Genomic DNA, 25448 nt, shown 5'->3' with positions numbered 1-25448 from the left:
GAGTGATCCCCTTCATGGATGAGAATCCCCCACACATTGTGAGTGATCCCCTTCATGGATGAGAAGGCCCCACACATTGTGAGTGACCCCCTCCATGGATGAGAAGTCCCCACACATTGTGAGTGATCCCTTCCATGGATGAGAAGCCCCCGCACATTGTGAGTGATCCCCTTCATGGATGAGAATCCCCCACACATTGTGAGTGATCCCCTTCATGGATGAGAAGTCCCCTCCATGGATGAGAAGCCCCCACACATTATGAGTGATCCCCTCCATGGATGAGAAGCCCCCACACGTTGTGAGTGATCCCCTCCATGGATGAGAAGCCTCCACACATCATGAGTGACCCCCTCCATGGATGAGAAGCCTCCGCACATTGTGAGTGACCCTTTCCATGGATGAGAAGCTGTCATGCAAGGTGAGGGAAAGACTAAATGCAACACGAAGGGAAAAGGGGGAGGAAGCCCAAACACTAGGGAAAGGGGGAGTGGAGACCCCTAGGCAGATGTAATATCACTCTGCCTATCCTATCGTCCCTATATAGGATCCACATCTATCGCTGAGCAGGAACCTAATCCCTGAATGTCCCTGGAGCTTGGCCCTAGATAGGGAGGGGACAGGGTGAGCACTAGTCAAGCCCCACTACAAACTATAGACAACAAGGAAGACAAACAAAGGGGATACACTTAGTTTGAGCAGACACCAGAGAGATAATGCCAACTGTCCTCCAAGAGCACCAGAAAAGAAACTAGCCGACCGCTAGAGCTCCAAGCCTACGCAGAGGTACATAGAACTATCACCGGCGACTCTCTGGAGAAGCTGAGACTATTTAACTTCCCAGCAAGGGTGTGTCAATCAGCAGCAGAAGGTAGAGGTTGCTGCTTGTTCCTAAAGGAAGAAGGATAAAACTATACTACAGAGAGGAGGGAATAAAGAAGGCGTCTGCAATGGCAAGTGCAGTGACCTTCTACAGCCGGATCCAGAGCAACTGTCTGTCACACCTGACACACCTGTGACATTACCCCTCCGTCTACGAGTGGCCTCCAGACACTAAGGACCAGGTTTCTCAGGAAAAGAGGTGTGGAACGAATGAACCAGCCTGGAGGCATTCACCTCTGATGCCGATACCCACATCCTTTCCTCTGGACCATAGCCTTTCCAGTGCACCAAGTATTGTAGAGAACGACGCTGGAGGTGAGAATCTACAATCCTCAAAATCTTAAACTCCAAATTACCATCCACAATGATTGGGGGTGGCGGCAGGGGAGAGGACTCAAGAGGTACCACATATTTTTTGAGCAGAGACCTGTGAAACACATTGTGGATCTTAAGGGCCCGAGGAAGCTCAAGACGAAACGCTGCTGTGTTAATGACGGTGGTTATTTTATAGGGACCAATAAACCTAGGTCCCAGCTTCCAGGAAGGAACCTTCAACTTGATATTCCTGGTAGACAACCACACAAAGTCATTGACACATAGGTCCGGACCTGGCGAGCGTTTCCTGTCAGCCAGACGTTTGTACCTGTCTCCCATGATCTTCAAATTACTCAGAACCCTCCCCCCCCCCCCCCGCCACACCGAGGAACGCGACGAAGCAAAATGTTCCTCCTCAGGAACTCCCGAAGCCCCTCCCCCACTAAAAGTACCAAACTGAGGATGGTAACCGTATGCATCAAAGAACGGTGACCTGCCGTTACATTCTTGGCAATGATTATTAATAGCAAATTCTGCCAGCGGTAAGTAGGATGCCCAATCCTTCTGATTTTCGGAGACAAAACACCTGAGGTAGGTCTCTAAATTCTGATTAATGCGCTCGATCTGCCCATTCGACTGAGGATTGAAGGTAGAGGAAAAGGACAGCTGCACCCCCAGTCGAGAACAGAATGCTTTCCAGAACTTGGAAACAAACTAGGTCCCCCTATCTGACAAAACATCAGAGGGATCCCCGTGAAGCTTCACGATCTCATTTATGAACACCTGAGCAAGTGTCTTGGCATTGGGAAGTGCCGGTAATGCGACGAAGTGAACTATTTTACTGAACCTATCTACTACCACCAAAACCACAGTTTTGCCTGCAGATACCGGCAGGTCAGTAATAAAATCCATGGACAAGTGTGTTGATGGCTTGCTAGGAATAGGTAGTGGAAGAAGAGTACCAGACGTACGGGTATGCGATACTTTCGAATACTACAACCAGACACATGTTCAATCACATCCCGATGCAACCCCGGGAAAAACAATGAGAAAGGAGATCTGCAGTTGCATTACCATCTGGATGACCAGCAAGCACAGAGTTGTGATGTTCCTTAATTACTTTGTGGCGCAGATCAAATGGTACAAATAACCTCCCCGAAGGGCAGGAGGCAGGGGCGTCCCCCTAAGCCTCCAACACCTCACCCTCCAGTTCAGGATAAAGAGCCAAAATGACTACCCCTTTCAGTAAAATCAAGGCAAAGTTCTCATGGTCACCACCACCAGGGAAGCTCCGGGACAAAGCATCAGCCTTGACGTTTTTGACCCCTGGATGGAAAACGACAACAAAATTGAACCTAGTAATAAACAGGGAACATCTGGCTAGCCTAGGGTTGAGACGTTTAGCCGATTGAAGATATGACAGGTTCTTATGGCCAGTGATAACAGTAATAGGATGGACAGCCCCCTCCAACCAATGTCACCATTCTTCGAACACCAATTTAATCGCCAAAAGTTCCCTATTACCCACTTTATAATTTCTCTCAGCCCAAGATAATTTCTTGGAAAAGAAAGCGCATGGACGCCATTTACCAGGGGATGGACCCTGAGACAACACAGCCCCAACCCCGACATCCGACGCATCAACTTCCACGATAAAAGATTGCAAAACATCGGGTTGACTGAGTATAGGTGCAGTGGCAAAACAGCTCTTTAGGGAGGAAAAAGACTGCAGGGCAGCATTGGACCATTTAGAAAAATCAGACCCCTTCTTAGTCATGTCAGTGAGAGGTTTCACAATTACCGAATAATTTTGGATGAATTTCCGGTAAAAATTAGTAAAGCCCATAAAACGCTGTAGAGCCTTCAGGTTCTCGGTATGGTTCCAATCAAGGACAGCTCGGATATTCTCCGGATCCATTTGAAAACCCGAAGATGACAACAGGTACCCCAAAAACTCTATCTCCTGGATGGTGAAAAGACATTTCTCTAGTTTAGCATATAGTTTGTTATCCCTTAATATCTGAAGCACCTGTTTAACATGCCCCCGATGTGTCTCAAAATCAGGTGAGTAAACCAAAATGTCATCCAGATAGACCACCACAAACCTCCCCACCAAATGATGGAAAATATCATTTATGAAATGCTGGAACACCGCAGGTGCATTGGTCAAACCAAAAGGCATAACCAGACTCTCAAAATGTCCTTCTGGGGTATTGAACGCTGTTTTCCATTCATCCCCTTCTCTGATTCTAACCAGATTGTAGGTTTCTCTTAAATCCACCTTGGAGAATACCTTAGCTCCTACAACCTGGCTGAACAAATCAGGAATCAGAGGAAGAGGGTATGGATCACGGATGGTAATTTGATTAAATTCCCGGAAATCTAAACAGGGACGTAGGCCGCCATCTTTTTTCTTCACGAAGAAGAACCCTGCCACCACGGGCAAAGATGAGGGTCTGATATGTCCCTTCTCCAGACTTTCCGCAATGAAATCCTTTATGGCTTGTCTCTCAGGGCCAGAAAGATTATACAGTCTGGACTTTGGTAGTTTAGCTCCGGGGGTCAGGTCATAAGCACGATGAGGAGGCAAATCCTGACACCCCCTCTCAGAAAAAAACGTCCTCAAAACCAGACAAAAATGCAGGTCAGGGTCATCATAGATGAGGGCTAGAGCCCCGAAAAACCCTCCACTGACTAGAGACAAACAAAACCCTGTGGCAAAGAGAAAGCCCAGGATTAAGGATCTCCCTGCAACAGTGAGATCACAATTTCCACTCGCTGCATCTCATCTCCAGAGGAGTAAAGACGAAATTTAAAATACAATTTTCAGGCTTCCTTGAACACAAAAAAATTGTCCCTACCTCCTGAAAACCTGTCCAGGAGGGCAACCTTGGGTTCAAGCTGGACCGGCCTACCCGCAGAGACCCCAAGATTAGGGACCTGCTGTTGCTGCTGCTGAACCACAGAGTGGAGGTCAGTCACCTCCAGAGACAGCCTGTGCAGCTGCTCTGCCAGCATTGCAACAGGATCCATGAACCAAAAGAAAAAAAAAAAAACACCCAAAAAAAACACACACAAATAAAACCTTGTGTCAGTTTTTTTTTATTTATGCACGGCTGGCGATAATGTCACGCAAGGTGTAGGAAAGACTAAGTGCAACATGAAGGGAAAAGGAGGTGGAAGACCAAACACTAGGGAAAGGGGGAGTGGAGACCCCTCGGCAGATGTAATATCACCCTGCCTACCCTATCGTCCCTATATAGGATCCACATCTATCGCCAAGCAGGAACCTAAGCCTTGAATGTCCCTAGAGCTTGGCCCTAGATAGGGAGGGGACAGGGTGAGCACAAGTCAAGCCCCACTACAAACTAAAGACAACAAGGTAGACAAACAAAGGGGATACACTTAGCTTGAGCAGACACTAGAGCGATAACAACTGTCCTCCAAGGGTACCAGAGAAGAAACTAGCCGACTGCTAGTGCTCCAAGCCTACACAGGGGTACATAGAACTATCACCAGCGACTCTCTGGAGAAACTGAGACTATTTAACTTCCCAGCAAACGTGTGTCAATCAGCAGCAGAAGGTGGAGGTCACTGCTGGGTCCTAAATGAAGAAGGATAAAACTATACTACAGAGATGAGGGAATCAAGAAGGCGTCTGCAATGCCAAACGCAGTGATCTTCTACAACCGGCTCCAGAGCGACTGTCTGTCACAACTGACACACCCGTGACAAAAGCCCTCACACATTGTGATTGACCCACCATGGATGAAAAGCCCCCGCACATTGTGAGTGACCCCCTCCATGGAGGAGAAGCCCCCGCACATTGTGAGTGACTCCCTCCATGGATGAGAAGCCCCCACACATTGTGAGTGATCCCATCCATGGATGAGAAGTCCCCACACATTGTGATTGACCCCCCCATGGATGAGAAGCCCCCACACACTGTGAGTGACCCCCTCCATGGATGAGAAGCCCCCGCACATTGTGAGTGATCCCCCTCCATGGATGAGAAGCCCCCGCACATTGTGAGTGATCCCCTCCATGGATGAGAAGCCCCCACACATTGTGAGTGATCCCCTCCATAGATGAGAAGCCCCCGCACATTGTAAGTGAGCCCCTCCATGAATGAGAAGCCCCCACACATTGTGAGTGACCCCCTCCATGGATGAGAAGCCCCCACACATTGTGAGTGACCCCCTCCATGGATGAGAAGTCCCCGCACATTGTGAGTGACCCCCTCCATTGATGAGAAGTCCCCGCACATTGTGAGTGACCCCCTCCATTGATGAGAAGTCCCCGCACATTGTGAGTGACCCCCTCCATGGATGAGAAGCCCCCACACATTGTGAGTGACCCCCTCCATTGATGAGAAGCCCCCACACATTGTGAGTGATCCCCTCCATGGATGAGAAGTCCCCACACATTGTGAGTGACCCCCTCCATGGATGAGAAGCCCCCGCACATTGTAAGTGAGCCCCTCCATGGATGAGAAGCCCCCACACATTGTGAGTGATCCCCTCCATAGATGAGAAGCCCCCGCACATTGTAAGTGAGCCCCTCCATGAATGAGAAGCCCCCGCACATTGTGAGTGATCCCATCCATGGATGAGAAGCCCCCGCACATTGTGAGTGACCCCCTCCATGGATGAAAAGCCCCTGCACATTGTGAGTGACCCCCTCCATGGATGAAAAGCCCCCGCACATTGTGAGTGACCCCCTCCATGTATGAGAAGCCCCCGCACATTGTGAGTGACCCCCTCCATGGATGAGAAGCCCCCGCACATTGTGAGTGATCCCTTCCATGGATGAGAAGCCCCCGCACATTGTGAGTGACCCCCTCCATGTATGAGAAGCCCCCGCACATTGTGAGTGACCCCCTCCATGGATGAGAAGCCCCCGCACATTGTGAGTGACCCCCTCCATGGATGAGAAGCCCCCGCACATTGTGAGTGACCCCCTCCATGTATGAGAAGCCCCCGCACATTGTGAGTGACCCCCTCCATGGATGAGAAGCCCCCGCACATTGTGAGTGACCCCCTCCATGGATGAGACGCCCCCACACATTGTGAGTGATCCCCTCCATGGATGAGAAGCCCCCGCACATTGTGAGTGACCCCCTCCATGGATGAGACGCCCCCACACATTGTAAGTGAGCCCCTCCATGAATGAGAAGCCCCCGCACATTGTGAGTGATCCCATCCATGGATGAGAAGCCCCCGCACATTGTGAGTGACCCCCTCCATGGATGAAAAGCCCCCGCACATTGTGAGTGACCCCCTCCATGGATGAAAAGCCCCCGCACATTGTGAGTGACCCCCTCCATGTATGAGAAGCCCCCGCACATTGTGAGTGACCCCCTCCATGGATGAGAAGCCCCCGCACATTGTGAGTGATCCCTTCCATGGATGAGAAGCCCCCGCACATTGTGAGTGACCCCCTCCATGTATGAGAAGCCCCCGCACATTGTGAGTGACCCCCTCCATGGATGAGAAGCCCCCGCACATTGTGAGTGACCCCCTCCATGGATGAGAAGCCCCCGCACATTGTGAGTGACCCCTCCATGTATGAGAAGCCCCCGCACATTGTGAGTGACCCCCTCCATGGATGAGAAGCCCCCGCACATTGTGAGTGACCCCCTCCATGGATGAGACGCCCCCACACATTGTGAGTGATCCCCTCCATGGATGAGAAGCCCCCGCACATTGTGAGTGATCCCCTCCATGGATGAGAAGCCCCCGCACATGAATGCTCTCGAGAGGCTTTACTGCCAGCAGACACAGGACTCATGGCAGCATCACCTCCTCTTCTCCTGACAATCATTCTACCTCAGGTCCCAACGATTCTTCCTATTCAACAAATTTGTAACAGAATAAAATTATATGTGGCTGAACATGTTTCATGTCTCAGTCCCAGTTTTCTAGAGGTTTCAAGGGAATCTGTCAGCAGCTTTTTTTCTATGTAATGTGAAGACAACAGGAGATGGAGGCTGAGACACAGAATTCAGGGATGTGTCACTTGTCAAAGTGCTGCTGTTTTTTACTAACTGTGAAGGATTTGTCACTAAGAGATTAACATTGCTGAACTACACTAGTAAACGCCCCCTCCTGTGATAAGCAGCTCACTGTCTATAGACATTGTACACGCAGAGCCTGGTGTAGGCGCAGACAGCAGTGGTGTGGGCGGGGGAAGCTGTGGTGTGGGCGGGGGAAGCTGTGGTGTGGGCGGGGGAAGCTGTGGTGTGGGCGGGGGAAGCTGTGGTGTGGATGGGATCAGCTGTGGTGTGGGCAGCGAAGCTGTGGTGTGGATGGGCTCAGCTGTGGTGTGGGCGGGGGAAGCTGTGGTGTGGATGGGATCAGCTGTGGTATGGGCGGGGGAAGCTGTGGTGAAGGCGGGGCAGCTGTGGTGTGGATGGGATCAGCTGTGGTATGGGCGGGGGAAGCTGTGGTGTGGATGGGATCACCTGTGGTGTGGGCGGAGGTATCTGTGGTGAAGGCGGGGCAGCTGTGGTGTGGATGGGATCAGCTGTGGTGTGGGCGGGGGTAGCTGTGGTGTGGATGGGATCAGCTGTGGTGTGGGCGGGGGAAGCTGTGGTGAAGGCGGGGCAGCTGTGGTGTGGATGGGATCAGCTGTGGTGTGGGCGGGGGTAGCTGTGGTGTGGATGGGATCAGCTGTGGTGTGGGCGGGGGAAGCTGTGGTGAAGGCGGGGCAGCTGTGGTGTGGATGGGATCAGCTGTGGTGTGGGCGGGGGTAGCTGTGGTGTGGATGGGATCAGCTGTGGTGTGGGCGGGGGAAGCTGTGGTGAAGGCGGGGCAGCTGTGGTGTGGATGGGATCAGCTGTGGTGTGGGCGGGGGCAGCTGTGGTGTGGATGGGATCAGCTGTGGTGTGGGCGGGGGAAGCTGTGGTGAAGGCGGGGCAGCTGTGGTGTGGATGGGATCAGCTGTGGTGTGGGCGGGGGCAGCTGTGGTGTGGATGGGATCAGCTGTGGTGTGGGCGGGGGAAGCTGTGGTGAAGGCGGGGCAGCTGTGGTGTGGATGGGATCAGCTGTGGTGTGGGCGGGGGTAGCTGTGGTGTGGATGGGATCAGCTGTGGTGTGGGCGGGGGAAGCTGTGGTGAAGGCGGGGCAGCTGTGGTGTGGATGGGATCAGCTGTGGTGTGGGCGGGGGTAGCTGTGGTGTGGATGGGATCAGCTGTGGTGTGGGCGGGGGAAGCTGTGGTGAAGGCGGGGCAGCTGTGGTGTGGATGGGATCAGCTGTGGTGTGGGCGGGGGTAGCTGTGGTGTGGATGGGATCAGCTGTGGTGTGGGCGGGGGAAGCTGTGGTGAAGGCGGGGCAGCTGTGGTGTGGATGGGATCAGCTGTGGTGTGGGCGGGGGTAGCTGTGGTGTGGATGGGATCAGCTGTGGTGTGGGCGGGGGAAGCTGTGGTGAAGGCGGGGCAGCTGTGGTGTGGATGGGATCACCTGTGGTGTGGGCGGAGGTATCTGTGGTGAAGGCGGGGCAGCTGTGGTGTGATCAGAAAGTCCCGGTGCTTATTTACAGTGATGGTCCAGCCATCTTGAGGGAACGGGGAATACATAAAGGCTGATTGAGCAGTCACCAGCCAGTATTTGTAGTGCTTTTGGGTGCAGTGGAGTTTGATGGAGAATTATGTTTGGACAAATAGTGAATGGGCTATAAATATATAAAAAGTACTTTCATAAGGGAACGTGATAGGCCGCCCTAAACACGTGTTTTTAGGCAGCACCTAAAACTGTGTAAGTTGTGATTAGTCCTAATTTCTTAGGGAAAAGCATTCCAGAGAATAGGTGCAGCAGGAGAAGTCTTGGAGCCAGGAGTGGGAGGTACGGATTAGTGCGGATGTTAGTCGAAAGTTGCTTGCGGAGCGTAGTGAACGGTTAGGCAGATAGTAATGAGGGAGTAGATGTAGGGGGGTGCCGAGCTTTGTGGGTGAGAACAAGCAATTTAAATTGGATCCTTTAATGTATGGGCAGCCAATGCAATGACTGGCACACAGCGGAGGAGTCTGAGTAACGATTAGCCGGATAGATGACCCTGGCTGCAGCATTAAGGATGGACTGGAGAGGGGAGAGTCGAGTAAGGGGGTGGCCAATTAATAGAGAGTTACAGTAGTCAAGGCGGGAGTGGATCAGGGTGACAGTGAGGGTTTTTGCTGTTTTCATGGTGAGAAAGGGGCAGATTCTAGAGATGTTCTTCAGTTGAAGGCGACAAGAGCGGGCAAAAGATTGTACATGGGAAAACTTAACGGGGAAGCCACAAAAGACCTACTATGATTTAGCCTTACAGGACCACAAAGAATATGAAGAAAAGAAAACAGAAATTTTGGAACTCTTGGGGGGGACAATGTCTGTCAGGACACATTGGGTCCACCGCTGGGCATATCACCATGACAAACCCCCTCGCTCCCAAATGTTTGATCTGCTCCACCTCATCCAAAAGTGGTTACAGCCGGAGTCCTCTACCCCAGCGCAGATGGCAGAGCGAGTTTTAATGGACCGGTTTGTACACTTCCTTCCAAGCAGACTTGGGTTGCCCACGGAGTTCCCCGGAATGCCGATGGCTTGGTCGGACTGGTCGAAAGGTATCAGGGGGTCGACGCGTCTTTGGGGAGGAAACTCACTCCATACTGGGGGTGGAGGTTAAAAAGGGGTTGGGGCGTCCAAAGTCCAAGGGGACGGCAGAGGTCATGCCAAGGCTCTCATCGGGGGATGTAATTTGCTGGAGATGTCACAACCCAGGACATATAGCTCCCCATTGTCCCCTGACCACCAAGCAAATGAATTGTATCATAGTACGCCAGTGTTCATACTAAGCATACCCAGCTTTCAGCGTGGACTATCCACCCAGCGAGGGGTCTCAAGCTTGTCCTGTAAAAGTGAATGGCCTGCAAATGACTGGACTACTAGACTTAGGGAGTTTGGTGACCCTCGTGAGGGCCACACTCCCTTTCCAATAAATCCCTGGGAAGAAGGTGGATGTTCGCAGCATTAATGGGGATGCTAAAGACTATCCGGTGGCCAGAGAGGTCAATGAGACGGCCCGAGGTACTGAGTCCCATGAGGTCGACGTGGTCCAGGATTTATTGCACCCAATTATCATAGGTTGGGACTTTGTGGGGGAGGGGTGGAGACCACGATTGCTCGGGTAAGAAATGGGTTGGCCCTAAAAACGTCTCACCAACCCCAGAGTCTGATGAGTTTCCCTTCAGTGTGGTGTGTGAAGAGGAGAAGATCGTATCCCCTGAGGCAGACATTCCTAAGATAGGGATGACCAGAGAAAATTTGAGGTTCATCCAACATAGGGTCCTAACTTTAAAAGAGGCGTTCAGTAAGGTAACCGTTATAAATGGCATAGCACAGGATTCGGGGGCTGACACCAGGTTTCCCTATTTCATGTTGAGTGGGGACTTATTGTACAGTGTTGCTAAGGTGAGGGAGGAAATAGTGGAGCAATTGTTGGTACCAGGACTCTATAAACAAAGGGTGTTGGTCAGGGCCCATTCACATGTCTTGGGTGGCCATCTGGGGGTGGACAAAACTCAAGAGCGGGTCATGCGGAATTACTATTGGCCCAGATGTCACCGTGAAATCCTACAGTATTGCAGGTACATTCCCACCTGTCAGTTAACCGCTACCACCATTCCCTTCCAAAATCCTCTCGTGCCGCTATCTGTCAAGGCAGGGCAACACAGAAACTATGTTGAAACTCCATTTGACTGGACAGACCAGAAGGTGGCACTAAGTGTGTCACCGTGGCAGAGACACTGTCACCAGAAACAACAGTGCCAAGAACTGCTTTAGCGGAACCAGGACCAATTTTCAGAGTTACCAAGAAGTACGCAGGTTGGTGAACATTGAATCCTGACAGAACCACATGTGCATGTGAAACAAAGCCGTATAAAATCCCAAAGCCCGCTGCAAGGTGATTTCTAAGGAAGGGGCTAAATTTGACATGTATCTGATACCCCGTGACGATGAACTCATATCGAAGCTAGGGCCAGCCAGATACATCACCTCCCTGGACCTAACGAAAGATTACTGGCAAATCCTCCTCTCTCAAAGCGCCATGGAGAAGACTGCCTCCTTTACACCTGACGGTTGCTTCCAGTATACTAGAAGCCCATTTGGCCTGCAAAGAGACCCAGCTACCTTCCGGAAAGCCATAGACCGGATCTTAGCCCCTCACAAAAAGTATGCCACAGCTTGCCTCGATGATATTGTGATATTCAGCCTGGACTGGGGAAGTCATGTGCAGAAGGTCCAGGCCGAGCTGGATGCGCTGAGGAAAGGGGGATTTACCATAAACCCAAAGAAGTGTATCATCGGGAAAAAAAAGCGAAAATACCTGGGCTACATCATCGGAAGAAGTAAAGTGAAGCCGCAAGTGAATAAGGTGGAGGCAGTCCAAAATTGGCCAAAACTGGTCTCCAAGGAACAGCTTCAGGCATTTCTGAGAATGGTGGGATGCTATCAGCGGTGTATCCCAAATTTCACCATGATAGCCGCACCCCTGACCAACCTTCTTAAGGGCACGAAGACATCAATGGCCAAATGGCCTCTTGAAGCACTGATGGCAATCCAAGAGTTGAAACTCAGGGCTACAGGACTTCATCTTTCATGTGGAACACAAGCCTCGGAAGCTGCATGGTAGAGCAGATGCTGAGTTTAGACTTCCATGTTTGGTGTCTGAAGGTGCCAAAACCTACGGCTTTGGACAGAGGGGGGAGATATGTGACAAAGTCACTGGTAAACTACTGGAGAGAAGATGTGCGGCACTGAGATTGTTAGCTCCAGTAATATAAACATAGGAAAAATGTTCCAGCACACAAAGTGATGAGGGGTTAATCATCCATGTTTATTGTTAGGGTGATTAAACACCTGTAGAGAGGGAGGAGGTCAGAGGATAAAATCCTAGCCTTTTAGAGCATTTGGTGTGGGGAGGGCATGGAAGTGAAAGCTCTGGAGCTGTTTTGTCATGTGAAGGAAAGCTAAACCTTGGGTTGCTTGTTCCTGAAGCAGGCGGTTACCCGTAGCAACAGGACTGTGCCATACGTTATGTTTTGTTTTTCCTGTTAGGCTGGGGTGGCCATTTTTGTTTTGCTAACATTGCCGTGGTTTATGCCGAACTCTTAATAAGCCACAGGAGATATAAAGAGACAGTGTTCCTGTGACTACCTCTATGTGCAGCCAGCTGAGCTGATCTACCATATTAGATACTGTGTATCTGGGTGTTATGCACACGCCCGGGCTAAGCGGCGTGTGCGTGTGATTGGTAGTGATTCCACTGGACCGTGCCGGAGAGTGAATGCCTGGAGGGGCGTGACTAAGTATTCACCCGATCCGACCAGGGTCGCACGACGGCATACGACGCCAGTGCACCAAGGAGGAACCGAGCAGAGGGACCAGGTGCTACTCCAGGACAGACCCCGGACACGGCTGTTGACCCACACAGGGGAATACAGGAACAGGCTGGTAGGCTGGCACACAGACTGGTGGGTATAGGCAGGCACGACTGGTATGCAGGCAGGCGGGTATGCAGGCAGGGGGGTAAAGGCAAGCACAGCTAGAGTGCAGACAGGGAGGCACTAGCAGGTAGGAACACAGGCGGGATAGGACCCAGTACACACCGGGACTCAGGAACAATACAGGCAGAGGGTTACAGGCAAGCACTGCTAGAGTGCAGACAAGGCTGAGCAGGGAGGACAGGGCTCTGTTCACACGGAACAGACAGGAAGGGAAAGACAGAGCCAGATACTCACACAGTACTTGCAGAGACAACAAGCAGGAGTTAGGTACGAGTTCAGACTCTGCAGAAAAAGGAAGGGAACGGACATAGAGGCAAAACAGGTAAAGGACAGGAGAGAGTTCAGACTGGAACTGAGTGTACGGAGGAGACCGACACTGCAGAGGGATACAGGAGCGGGTCTGGGAATACGGCCCCCAGAGAGGCGGAACGAACAGGCAAGGAGCGTGTTCAGACAGGACAGACCAGACACAGGAGCGGGTCTAGGAAATCGGCCACTAGAAGGCGGAGCGAACAGGCAAGGAGCGTGTTCAGACAGGACAGACAAGATACACAGAAAGGACTCAGTTCAGACACGGGAACTAATACCGCAAAGCAGGAGACATACAGGACTCAGTTCAGACACGGGAGCTGATACCGCAAAGCAGGAGACATACAGGACACAGTTCAGACACGGGAGCTGATACCGCAAAGCAGGAGACATACAGGACTAAGTTCAGACAGGCCTGGAAATACAGCCTCCAGGAAAGGCAGACAAGGAAACAAAGACGGGACCTGGCACCTTCAGAGTGCAAGCACACACTGAAGGAAACACTATGCTCAGGCAGGGATAGAAGGGAGCTGCTGAGCTATATACCAAGTGTCAGACAGCAATAGGCTGAGGACGCACAAGGGGTGTGACCCACAGCAGGTACAAAAAGCAGGAAGTGATCGGGCGCCGCCCTTAAGCAGCAGAGACAGACACAAACAGACAGCATGGAGGGAAGCCAGAGAGACATTCTGGACAGGAGATCAAGTGCGCGCTCCTGCACAGTGGGAGATGGACCACTATGCAAGGACGCCGCCAGGTATGTTACAGTACCTCCCCCCTTACGCCCCCTCTTCTTCAGGCCTGCCAGAATCTTCCGCAGGGAATTCGAGGACCAGTCGTTCACTGGGTTGGAGGGGGACAGAGACTTGAGGGTAATCTCTGCTTCGAGGTACATCTTGTCAAGCTCACAGGAAAAAATAGACGGGTTATCAGGTACATAATGAGGAAAAGTCAAAGTCTCTTTGTTATCTGGTGGTACCCCGGAGGATTCAGGAAACAACTGGAGGTCCTCCGCCGGGTCAGAAGAGTGCAGAGGCTCAGAGAAAACAACTGCTTCAGAGTACACTAGGTCAGACTCACTGGAGGAAGCAGGCGAGGTATCGGGTACCGAGTATAGGAAAGTCTCTGTCCATTCACCACCAGGTGGCACCCCGAAGGGTTCTGAACACAACTGGAGGTCCTCCGCCTGGTCGGAGGGGTGTAGAGACTCGGGAGTAACCTCTGCTTCGGAGTACACTAGGTCGGACTCACTGGACGAAGCGAGCGAGGTATCAGGTACAGGATATAGGAAAGTCTCTGTCCATTCACCACCAGGTGGCACCCCGAAGGATTCTGAACACAACTGGAGGTCCTCCGCCTGGTCGGAGGGGTGTAGAGACTCAGGAGTAACCTCTGCTTCGGAGTACACTAGGTTGGACTCACTGGACGAAGCGAGCGAGGTATCAGGTACAGAGTATAGGAAAGTCTCTGTCCATTCACCAAAAGGTGGCACCCCGAAGGATTCTGAACACAACTGGAGGTCCTCCGCCTGGTCGGAGGGGTGTAGAGACTCAGGAGTAACCTCTGCTTCGGAGTACACTAGGTTGGACTCACTGGACGAAGCGAGCGAGGTATCAGGTACAGAGTATAGGAGAGTCTCTGTCCTTTCGCTACCAGGTAGCACCCCGAAGGGTTCAGGAGACAACTGGAGATCCTCCGCCTGGTCGGAGGGGTGTAGAGACTCGGAGGTAACTACCACTTTGGGGTACCCATTGTCAGGCTCACAGGACGAAGCGGACAAAGTATTGAGTACCGGGTGTAGAGAAGTCTCTCTACATTTGTCATCGAGTGGTATCCCGGAGGGTTCAGGAGGCAACAGGGGATCCTCCGCCAGGTAGTAGAGGTGCACAGACTCTGAGGTAACCACAGCTTTGGAGCATCCTTGGACATGCACACCGGTTAAAGAGAGAGAAGCATCTGATGCCGGGTGCAGGAAGTTCTCCTGTGTGGAGTCTGGATGGGCAGAAGTCTCTTCAGCCAGGAGAACTGGTGCACTACCCACGCACATTACCCATTGGGGTTTCTCCGGGATACAGGGAGATGAAGCTTCAGTAGGGACTTCAAGGTTGGGGTCAGGAGGTCTCAGGGAGGACAGACCCTGGCGTGACGGCTTGCCTCTAAGTCTAGCACGTCTGGACTGCCTCTTGAGGTTGAGAGAAGTATTCCGGAAAGCGTAGTCACCCTGTGAGGATTCTGGGTGGGCAGTAGTCTCATTGGGCTGGAGGACTATTGCGCTACCCACACACATTACCCGTCGGGGCTGCTCCGGGATATTGGGAAGTGAAGCTTCAGCAGGGGCTTCAGAGTTAGGGTCCTCGAAGACCATACGAAAGGCCACCAGGAAGGCCTGCAGGTCAAGGATGACAGGATCCCATGCTTCCCATAGGGGGGTGACCCATTTCAAGGCATCACCCGCTAGGTAGTCAATCATAAAGGCCACTTTAGCCCAATCGGAAGGAAAATAAAGAGGGTAGGCCTTAAAGTGTAGCATGCATTGCTCCACAAATGCACGACACTGTCTTGGATCCCCATAGTAACGTGGCGGATCCGCAGGAACGAGAGCTGATAGATCCATCTGGACGGGTGCGTAATTCGCCTGGAACTCAGCTAAAGGGGGGGAAAAAATTTATTTATTTATTTTAATGCATGTATTCGCTGGAAAAACTTCTCAAAGAGCGAAGGCCGTGGGGCTCAACGGGAACCATGGCCTGAGCATGTTGTTATGCACACGCCCGGGCTAAGCGGCGTGTGCGTGTGATTGGTAGTGATTCCACTGGACCGTGCCGGAGAGTGAATGCCTGGAGGGGCGTGACTAAGTATTCACCCGATCCGACCAGGGTCGCACGACGGCATACGACGCCAGTGCACCAAGGAGGAACCGAGCAGAGGGACCAGGTGCTACTCCAGGACAGACCCCGGACACGGCTGTTGACCCACACAGGGGAATACAGGAACAGGCTGGTAGGCTGGCACACAGACTGGTGGGTATAGGCAGGCACGACTGGTATGCAGGCAGGTGGGTATGCAGGCAGGGGGGTAAAGGCAAGCACAGCTAGAGTGCAGACAGGGAGTCACTAGCAGGTAGGAACACAGGCGGGATAGGACCCAGTACACACCGGGACTCAGGAACAATACAGGCAGAGGGTTACAGGCAAGCACTGCTAGAGTGCAGACAAGGCTGAGCAGGGAGGACAGGGCTCTGTTCACACGGAACAGACAGGAAGGGAAAGACAGAGCCAGATACTCACACAGTACTTGCAGAGACAACAAGCAGGAGTTAGGTACGAGTTCAGACTCTGCAGAAAAAGGAAGGGAACGGACATAGAGGCAAAACAGGTAAAGGACAGGAGAGAGTTCAGACTGGAACTGAGTGTACGGAGGAGACCGACACTGCAGAGGGATACAGGAGCGGGTCTGGGAATACGGCCCCCAGAGAGGCGGAACGAACAGGCAAGGAGCGTGTTCAGACAGGACAGACCAGACACAGGAGCGGGTCTAGGAAATCGGCCACTAGAAGGCGGAGCGAACAGGCAAGGAGCGTGTTCAGACAGGACAGACAAGATACACAGAAAGGACTCAGTTCAGACACGGGAACTAATACCGCAAAGCAGGAGACATACAGGACTCAGTTCAGACACGGGAGCTGATACCGCAAAGCAGGAGACATACAGGACACAGTTCAGACACGGGAGCTGATACCGCAAAGCAGGAGACATACAGGACTAAGTTCAGACAGGCCTGGAAATACAGCCTCCAGGAAAGGCAGACAAGGAAACAAAGACGGGACCTGGCACCTTCAGAGTGCAAGCACACACTGAAGGAAACACTATGCTCAGGCAGGGATAGAAGGGAGCTGCTGAGCTATATACCAAGTGTCAGACAGCAATAGGCTGAGGACGCACAAGGGGTGTGACCCACAGCAGGTACAAAAAGCAGGAAGTGATCGGGCGTTGCCCTTAAGCAGCAGAGACAGACACAAACAGACAGCATGGAGGGAAGCCAGAGAGACATTCTGGACAGGAGATCAAGTGCGCGCTCCTGCACAGTGGGAGATGGACCACCATGCAAGGACGCCGCCAGGTATGTTACACTGGGTGCTTTATATACTGTATATCTGGGTGCTGTATATATTGTATATCTGGGTGCTGTATATCCAGGTGCTGTATATCCGAATGCTCTATATCCGGGTGCTCTATGTGTATATATCCGGGTGCTGTATATCTGGATGCTGTATGTATGCATATCTGAGCACTGTATATCTGGGTACTATATGTGTATATATCTGGGTTCTGTATATCTGGGTGCGGTATGTGTATATATCTGGGTTCTGTATATCTGGGCGCGGTATGTGTATATATCTGGGTGCTGTTTATCTGGGTGCAATACTGTATGTGGTATATATCTGGGTGCTGTACAGTCATGGCCAAAAGTATTGAGAATGAGACAAATAGTAATTTTTCCAAAGTTTACTGCTTCATTTTTTGTAATGGCAATTTGCATATACTCCTGAATGTCAAACAGTGATCAGCTTAACAGCAATTACTGTACTTGCAAAGTCAATATTTGCCCAGAAAATGAACTTTAACCCCCAAAACACATTTCAACATCATTGCAGTCCTGCCTTAAAAGGAGCAGCTAACATTGTTTTAGTGATTCATCCATTAACACAGGTGTGGGTGTTGATGAGGACAGGGCTGGCGATCAATCAGTCATGATTAAGTAAGAATGACATCACTGGACACTTTAAAAGGAGGCTGGTTCTTGGTATCATTGTTTCTCTTCAGTTAACCATGGTTATCTCTAAAGAAACACGTGCAGCCATCATTGCACTGCACAAAAATGGCCTAACAGGGAAGAGTATCGCAGCTACAAAGATTGCACCTCAGTCAACAATCTATCGCATCATCAAGAACTTCAAGGAGAGAGCTTCCATTGTTGTCAAAAAGGCTCCAGGGCGCCCAAGAAAGATCAGCAAGCGCCAGGACCGTATCTTAAAACTGTTTCAGCTGCGGGATGGGACTACCAGCAGTGCCGAGCTTGCTCAGGAATGGCAGCAGGCTGGTGTGAGTGCTTCTGCACGCACTGTGAGGCGGAGACTCTTTGAGCAAGGGCTGGTTTCAAGGAGGGCAGCAAAGAAGCCACTTCTCTCCAGAAAAAACATCAGGGACCGACTGATATTCTGCAAAAGGTACAGGGAGTGGACTGCTGAGGACTGGGGCAAAGTCATTTTCTCTGATGAATCCCCTTTTCGATTGTTTGGGACATCTGGAAAACAGCTTATTCGGAGAAGAAGAGGTGAGCGCTACCACCAGTCTTGTCTCATGCCAACTGTAAAGCATCCTGAAACCATTCATGTGTGGGGTTGCTTCTCAGCCAAGGGAATCGGCTCACTCACAGTCTTGCCTAAAAACACAGCCATGAATAAAGAATGGTACCAGAATGTCCTCCAAGAGCAACTTCTCCCAACCGTCCAAGAGCAGTTTGGCGCCCAACAATGCCTTTTCCAGCATGATGGAGCACCTTGCCCTAAAGCAAAGGTGATAACTAAATGGCTCAAGGAACAAAACATAGAGATTTTGGGTCCATGGCCTGGAAACTCCCCAGATCTTAATCCCATTGAGAACTTGTGGTCAATCATCAAGAGACGGGTGGACAAACAAAAACCAACAAATTCAGGCAAAATGCAAGCATTGATTATGCAAGAATGGACTGCTATCAGTCAGGATTTGGTCCAAAAGTTGATTGAGAGCAGCCAGGGAGAATTACAGAGGTCTGGAAGAAGAAGGGGCAACACTGCAAATATTGACTTGCTGCATTAACTCATTCTAACTGTCAATATAACCTATTGGTACTCATAATATGATTGCAATTATATTTCTGTATGTGATATAAACATCAGACAAACACTAATAAAAACCAGAGGCCAGCAGATCATGGGAAAATATAACTTTGGTGTCATTCTCAAAACTTTTGGCCATGACTGTATATGTGGTTGCTGTTTGTGTGTATATCTAGGTGCTGTATATACTATCTATCTGGATGTTATATACATGGGTGTGGTATATCTGGATGTTGCATGTGTGTATTTCTGGGTGCTGTATTTCTGGGTGCAGTATATACAGTATGGGCTCTGTATATCTGGGTGCTGTATATGTTACACACACGCCGCCTAAGTTCAGATGGGGGCGAGACCGGTTACATGAATTGGTTGGAATCCTGGGGGAACCGTTACTCAGGGCGACCATAGGCTGCAGCTTCTCTCAGGCATACAATAGATTCAGTTGCTGACCAGACACATCTGACAAGAGTCTTCATAAACAGTAGAACAGTAATATTTAATGAGGCACGGCCAGTGCAATGCAAATGTCTCTTTGAGCAACAGGCTCCAGTAATAACAGTACAGTCTCCTTTGCAGCACAGCAGTACACAGTCTATTGTCCGGCAGCACAGTACAGCAGTTTTGATGCATACACAACCACAGGCTTTTCCTACACAAGGACTCAATAGTACACAGCATTCTTTATCCTGCATGGAGATGGAGGGGGGAAGGGTGTGATGAGGGAGATGATCTCTATGACAGGCTTCCTTCCAGTCCTTATCTTCCTGGCCAATAATATTCCACACTGTTAGCTCAGGGAGTCTAATTGACCTTTGTTTAGCTTCCCTCCTGACCTGAATTCTGTTTCCTTGCCTTCTGTGAGATACAGATCATAAGCCACCTTTCTCTTTGGCTCCAGCCAGACAGTAAACAACTTTCCCACAATCCCCCTGGGGCTCTGCTAAAACACTCCCTGTCTCCTGTGACTGTGTTAACCCCTCTAGTTGCTGGATGCTTTTGGAGCACAATACTTCCTGTCTCCTGTGATTGTGTTACTTCTAATATTTGCTGAAAGCTTTTAAAGCAACAGCACTACTTCTGCATATCACATATAAATGGGTTCTGTATATCTGGGTGCTGTATGTGTGTATATCTGGGCGCTGTATATGTGTATATTTATGTGCTGTATATCTGGGCGCTGTATATGTGTATATTTATGTGCTGTATATCTGGGCGCTGTATGTGTGTATATTTATGTGTGTATATCTGGGCGCTGTATGTGTGTATATTTATGTGCTGTATATCTGGGCGCTGTATGTGTGTATATCTGGGTGCTGTATGTGTGTATATCTATGTGCTGTATATCTGGGTGCTGTATGTGTGTATATCTGGGTGCTGTATATCTGGGCGCTGTATGTGTGTATATCTGGGTGCTGTATGTGTGTATATCTATGTGCTGTATATCTGGGTGCTGTATGTGTGTATATCTATGTGCTGTATATCTGGGTGCTGTATGTGTGTATATCTATGTGCTGTATATCTGGGAGCTGTATGTGTGTATATCTATGTGCTGTATATCTGGGCGCTGTATGTGTGTATATCTGGGTGCTGTATATGTGTATATTTATGTGCTGTATATCTGGGCGCTGTATGTGTGTATATTTATGTGTGTATATCTGGGCGCTGTATGTGTGTATATTTATGTGCTGTATATCTGGGTGCTGTATGTGTGTATATCTGGGTGCTGTATATCTGGGAGCTGTATGTGTGTATATCTATGTGCTGTATATCTGGGTGCTGTATGTGTGTATATCTATGTGCTGTATATCTGGGCGCTGTATGTGTGTATATCTATGTGCTGTATATCTGGGCGCTGTATGTGTGTATATCTATGTGCTGTATATCTGGGTGCTGTATGTGTGTATATCTGGGTGCTGTATATCTGGGCGCTGTATGTGTGTATATCTGGGTGCTGTATGTGTGTATATCTATGTGCTGTATATCTGGGTGCTGTATGTGTGTATATCTATGTGCTGTATATCTGGGCGCTGTATGTGTGTATATCTATGTGCTGTATATCTGGGCGCTGTATGTGTGTATATCTATGTGCTGTATATCTGGGTGCTGTATGTGTGTATATCTATGTGCTGTATATCTGGGAGCTGTATGTGTGTATATCTATGTGCTGTATATCTGGGCGCTGTATGTGTGTATATCTATGTGCTGTATATCTGGGCGCTGTATGTGTGTATATCTGGGTGCTGTATATGTGTATATCTATGTGCTGTATATATGGGCGCTGTATGTGTGTATATCTATGTGCTGTATATCTGGGCGCTGTATGTGTGTATATCTATGTGCTGTATATCTGGGTGCTGTATGTGTGTATATCTATGTGCTGTATATCTGGGCGCTGTATGTGTGTATATCTATGTGCTGTATATCTGGGCGCTGTATGTGTGTATATCTGGGTGCTGTATATGTGTATATCTATGTGCTGTATATCTGGGTGCTGTATGTGTGTATATCTATGTGCTGTATATCTGGGCGCTGTATGTGTGTATATCTATGTGCTGTATATCTGGGCGCTGTATGTGTGTATATCTATGTGCTGTATATCTGGGCGCTGTATGTGTGTATATCTATGTGCTGTATATCTGGGTGCTGTATGTGTGTATATCTGGGTGCTGTATATGTGTATATCTATGTGCTGTATATCTGGGTGCTGTATGTGTGTATATCTATGTGCTGTATATCTGGGCGCTGTATGTGTGTATATCTATGTGCTGTATATCTGGGCGCTGTATGTGTGTATATCTATGTGCTGTATATCTGGGCGCTGTATGTGTGTATATCTATGTGCTGTATATCTGGGCGCTGTATGTGTGTATATCTATGTGCTGTATATCTGGGCGCTGTATGTGTGTATATCTATGTGCTGTATATCTGGGTGCTGTATGTGTGTATATCTGGGTGCTGTATATGTGTATATCTATGTGCTGTATATCTGGGTGCTGTATGTGTGTATATCTATGTGCTGTATATCTGGGTGCTGTATGTGTGTATATCTATGTGCTGTATATCTGGGCGCTGTATGTGTGTATATCTATGTGCTGTATATCTGGGTGCTGTATGTGTGTATATCTATGTGCTGTATATCTGGGTGCTGTCTGTGTGTATATCTATGTGCTGTATATCTGGGTGCTGTCTGTGTGTATATCTATGTGCTGTATATCTGGGTGCTGTATGTGTGTATATTTATGTGCTGTATATCTTGGCGCTGTATGTGTGTATATCTATGTGCTGTATATCTTGGCGCTGTATGTGTGTATATCTATGTGCTGTATATCTGGGCGCTGTATGTGTGTATATCTATGTGCTGTATATCTGGGTGCTGTATGTGTGTATATCTGGGTGCTGTATATCTGGGAGCTGTATGTGTGTATATCTATGTGCTGTATATCTGGGTGCTGTATGTGTGTATATCTATGTGCTGTATATCTGGGAGCTGTATGTGTGTATATCTATGTGCTGTATATCTGGGTGCTGTATGTGTGTATATCTATGTGCTGTATATCTGGGTGCTGTATGTGTGTATATCTATGTGCTGTATATCTGGGCGCTGTATGTGTGTATATCTGGGTGCTGTATATCTGGGTGCTGTATGTGGGTATATCTGGGTGCTGTATATCTGGGAGCTGTATGTGTGTATATCTATGTGCTGTATATCTGGGTGCTGTATGTGTGTATATCTATGTGCTGTATATCTGGTAGCTGTATGTGTGTATATCTGGGTGCTGTATATCTGGGTGCTGTCTGTGTGTATATCTATGTGCTGTATATCTGGGTGCTGTATGTGTGTATATTTATGTGCTGTATATCTTGGCGCTGTATGTGTGTATATCTATGTGCTGTATATCTTGGCGCTGTATGTGTGTATATCTATGTGCTGTATATCTGGGCGCTGTATGTGTGTATATCTATGTGCTGTATATCTGGGTACTGTATGTGTGTATATCTATGTGCTGTATATCTGGGAGCTGTATGTGTGTATATCTATGTGCTGTATATCTGGGTACTGTATGTGTGTATATCTATGTGCTGTATATCTGGGCGCTGTATGTGTGTATATCTATGTGCTGTATATCTTGGCGCTGTATGTGTGTATATCTATGTGCTGTATATCTGGGTGCTGTATGTGTGTATATCTATGTGCTGTATATCTTGGCGCTGTATGTGTGTATATCTATGTGCTGTATATCTGGGAGCTGTATGTGTGTATATCTGGGTGCTGTATGTGTGTATATCTATGTGCTGTATATCTGGGTGCTGTATGTGTGTATATCTATGTGCTGTATATCTGGGTGCTGTATGTGTGTATATCTGGGTGCTGTATATCTGGGTGCTGTATGTGTGTATATCTATGTGCTGTATATCTGGGTGCTGTATGTGTGTATATCTGGGTGCTGTATATCTGGGAGCTGTATGTGTGTATATCTATGTGCTGTATATCTGGGTGCTGTATGTGTGTATATTTATGTGCTGTATATCTGGGCGCTGTATGTGTGTATATCTGGGCGCTGTATGTGTGTATATTTATGTGCTGTATATCTGGGCGCTGTATGTGTGTATATCTATGTGCTGTATATCTGGGCACTGTATGTGTGTATACCTATGTGCTGTATATCTGGGTGCTGTATGTGTGTATATCTATGTGCTGTATATCTGGGCGCTGTATGTGTGTATATCTATGTGCTGTATATCTGGGTGCTGTATGTGTGTATATCTATGTGCTGTATATCTGGGTGCTGTATGTGTGTATATCTATGTGCTGTATATCTTGGCGCTGTATGTGTGTATATCTATGTGCTGTATATCTGGGCGCTGTATGTGTGTATATCTATGTGCTGTATATCTGGGTGCTGTATGTGTGTATATCTATGTGCTGCATATCTTGGCGCTGTATGTGTGTATATCTATGTGCTGCATATCTTGGCGCTGTATGTGTGTATATCTATGTGCTGCATATCTTGGCGCTGTATGTGTGTATATCTATGTGCTGCATATCTTGGCGCTGTATGTGTGTATATTTATGTGCTGTATATCTGGGCGCTGTATGTGTGTATATCTATGTGCTGTATATCTGGGCGCTGTATGTGTGTATATCTATGTGCTGTATATCTGGGTGCTGTATGTGTGTATATCTGGGAGCTGTATGTGTGTATATCTGGGTGCTGTATATCTGGGAGCTGTATGTGTGTATATCTGGGTGCTGGATATCTGGGCGCTGTATGTGTGTATATCTGGGTGCTGCATATCTGGGCGCTGTATGTGTGTATATTTATGTGCTGTATATCTGGGCGCTGTATGTGTGTATATTTATGTGCTGTATATCTGGGTGCTGTATGTGTGTATATCTGGGTGCTGTATATCTGGGCGCTGTATGTGTGTATATTTATGTGCTGTATATCTGGGCGCTGTATGTGTGTATATTTATGTGCTGTATATCTGGGTGCTGTATGTGTGTATATCTGGGTGCTGTATATCTGGGAGCTGTATGTGTGTATATCTATGTGCTGTATCTCTGGGTGCTGTATGTGTGTATATCTGGGTGCTGTATATCTGGGTGCTGTATGTGTGTATATCTATGTGCTGTATATCTGGGAGCTGTATGTGTGTATATCTGGGTGCTGTATATCTGGGAGCTGTATGTGTGTATATCTATGTGCTGTATATCTGGGAGCTGTATGTGTGTATATCTGGGTGCTGTATATCTGGGCGCTGTATATGTGTATATTTATGTGCTGTATATCTGGGCGCTGTATGTGTGTATATTTATGTGCTGTATATCTGGGTGCTGTATGTGTGTATATCTGGGTGCTGTATGTGTGTATATCTATGTGCTGTATATCTGGGTGCTGTATGTGTGTATATCTGGGTGCTGTATATCTGGGCGCTGTATGTGTGTATATCTGGGTGCTGTATGTGTGTATATCTATGTGCTGTATATCTGGGCGCTGTATGTGTGTATATCTATGTGCTGTATATCTGGGTGCTGTATGTGTGTATATCTATGTGCTGTATATCTGGGTGCTGTATGTGTGTATATCTATGTGCTGTATATCTGGGCGCTGTATGTGTGTATATCTATGTGCTGTATATCTGGGTGCTGTATGTGTGTATATCTATGTGCTGTATATCTGGGCGCTGTATGTGTGTATATCTATGTGCTGTATATCTGGGTGCTGTATGTGTGTATATCTATGTGCTGTATATCTGGGTGCTGTATGTGTGTATATCTATGTGCTGTATATCTGGGCGCTGTATATGTGTATATTTATGTGCTGTATATCTGGGTGCTGTATGTGTGTATATCTAGGTGCTGCATATCTGGGTGCTGTATGTGTGTATATTTATGTGCTGTATATCTGGGTGCTGTATGTGTGTATATCTGGGTGCTGTATATCTGGGCGCTGTATGTGTGTATATTTATGTGTGTATATCTGGGCGCTGTATGTGTGTATATCTGGGTGCTGTATGTGTGT

The 25448-nt window shown here is 48.8% G+C and overlaps 1 protein-coding gene across 1 annotated transcript in view; it reads left to right on the top strand.

The window, feature by feature from the left end:
• The window catches only part of NAPRT (nicotinate phosphoribosyltransferase), a 192165-nt gene extending 174143 nt beyond the window's left edge, over nucleotides 1-18022 (top strand). Inside the window, exon 11 of the mRNA XM_073680071.1 lies at nucleotides 17870-18022. Coding sequence (XP_073536172.1) covers nucleotides 17870-17889 — 20 coding nt within the window. The 3' untranslated portion in view covers nucleotides 17890-18022. The remainder of the gene's footprint in view (nucleotides 1-17869) is intronic.
• Nucleotides 18023-25448: the final 7426 nt, after the last annotated feature.

Source organism: Phyllobates terribilis, unplaced genomic scaffold, assembly GCF_046119375.1.
Source record: "Phyllobates terribilis strain yellow unplaced genomic scaffold, ASM4611937v1 Scaffold_4__5_contigs__length_816908805, whole genome shotgun sequence".
Classification (NCBI taxonomy): Eukaryota; Metazoa; Chordata; class Amphibia; order Anura; family Dendrobatidae; genus Phyllobates; species Phyllobates terribilis.
The sequence above is the reverse complement of the archived record's forward strand: the minus strand, read 5'-3'. Positions and strand labels throughout refer to the sequence as shown.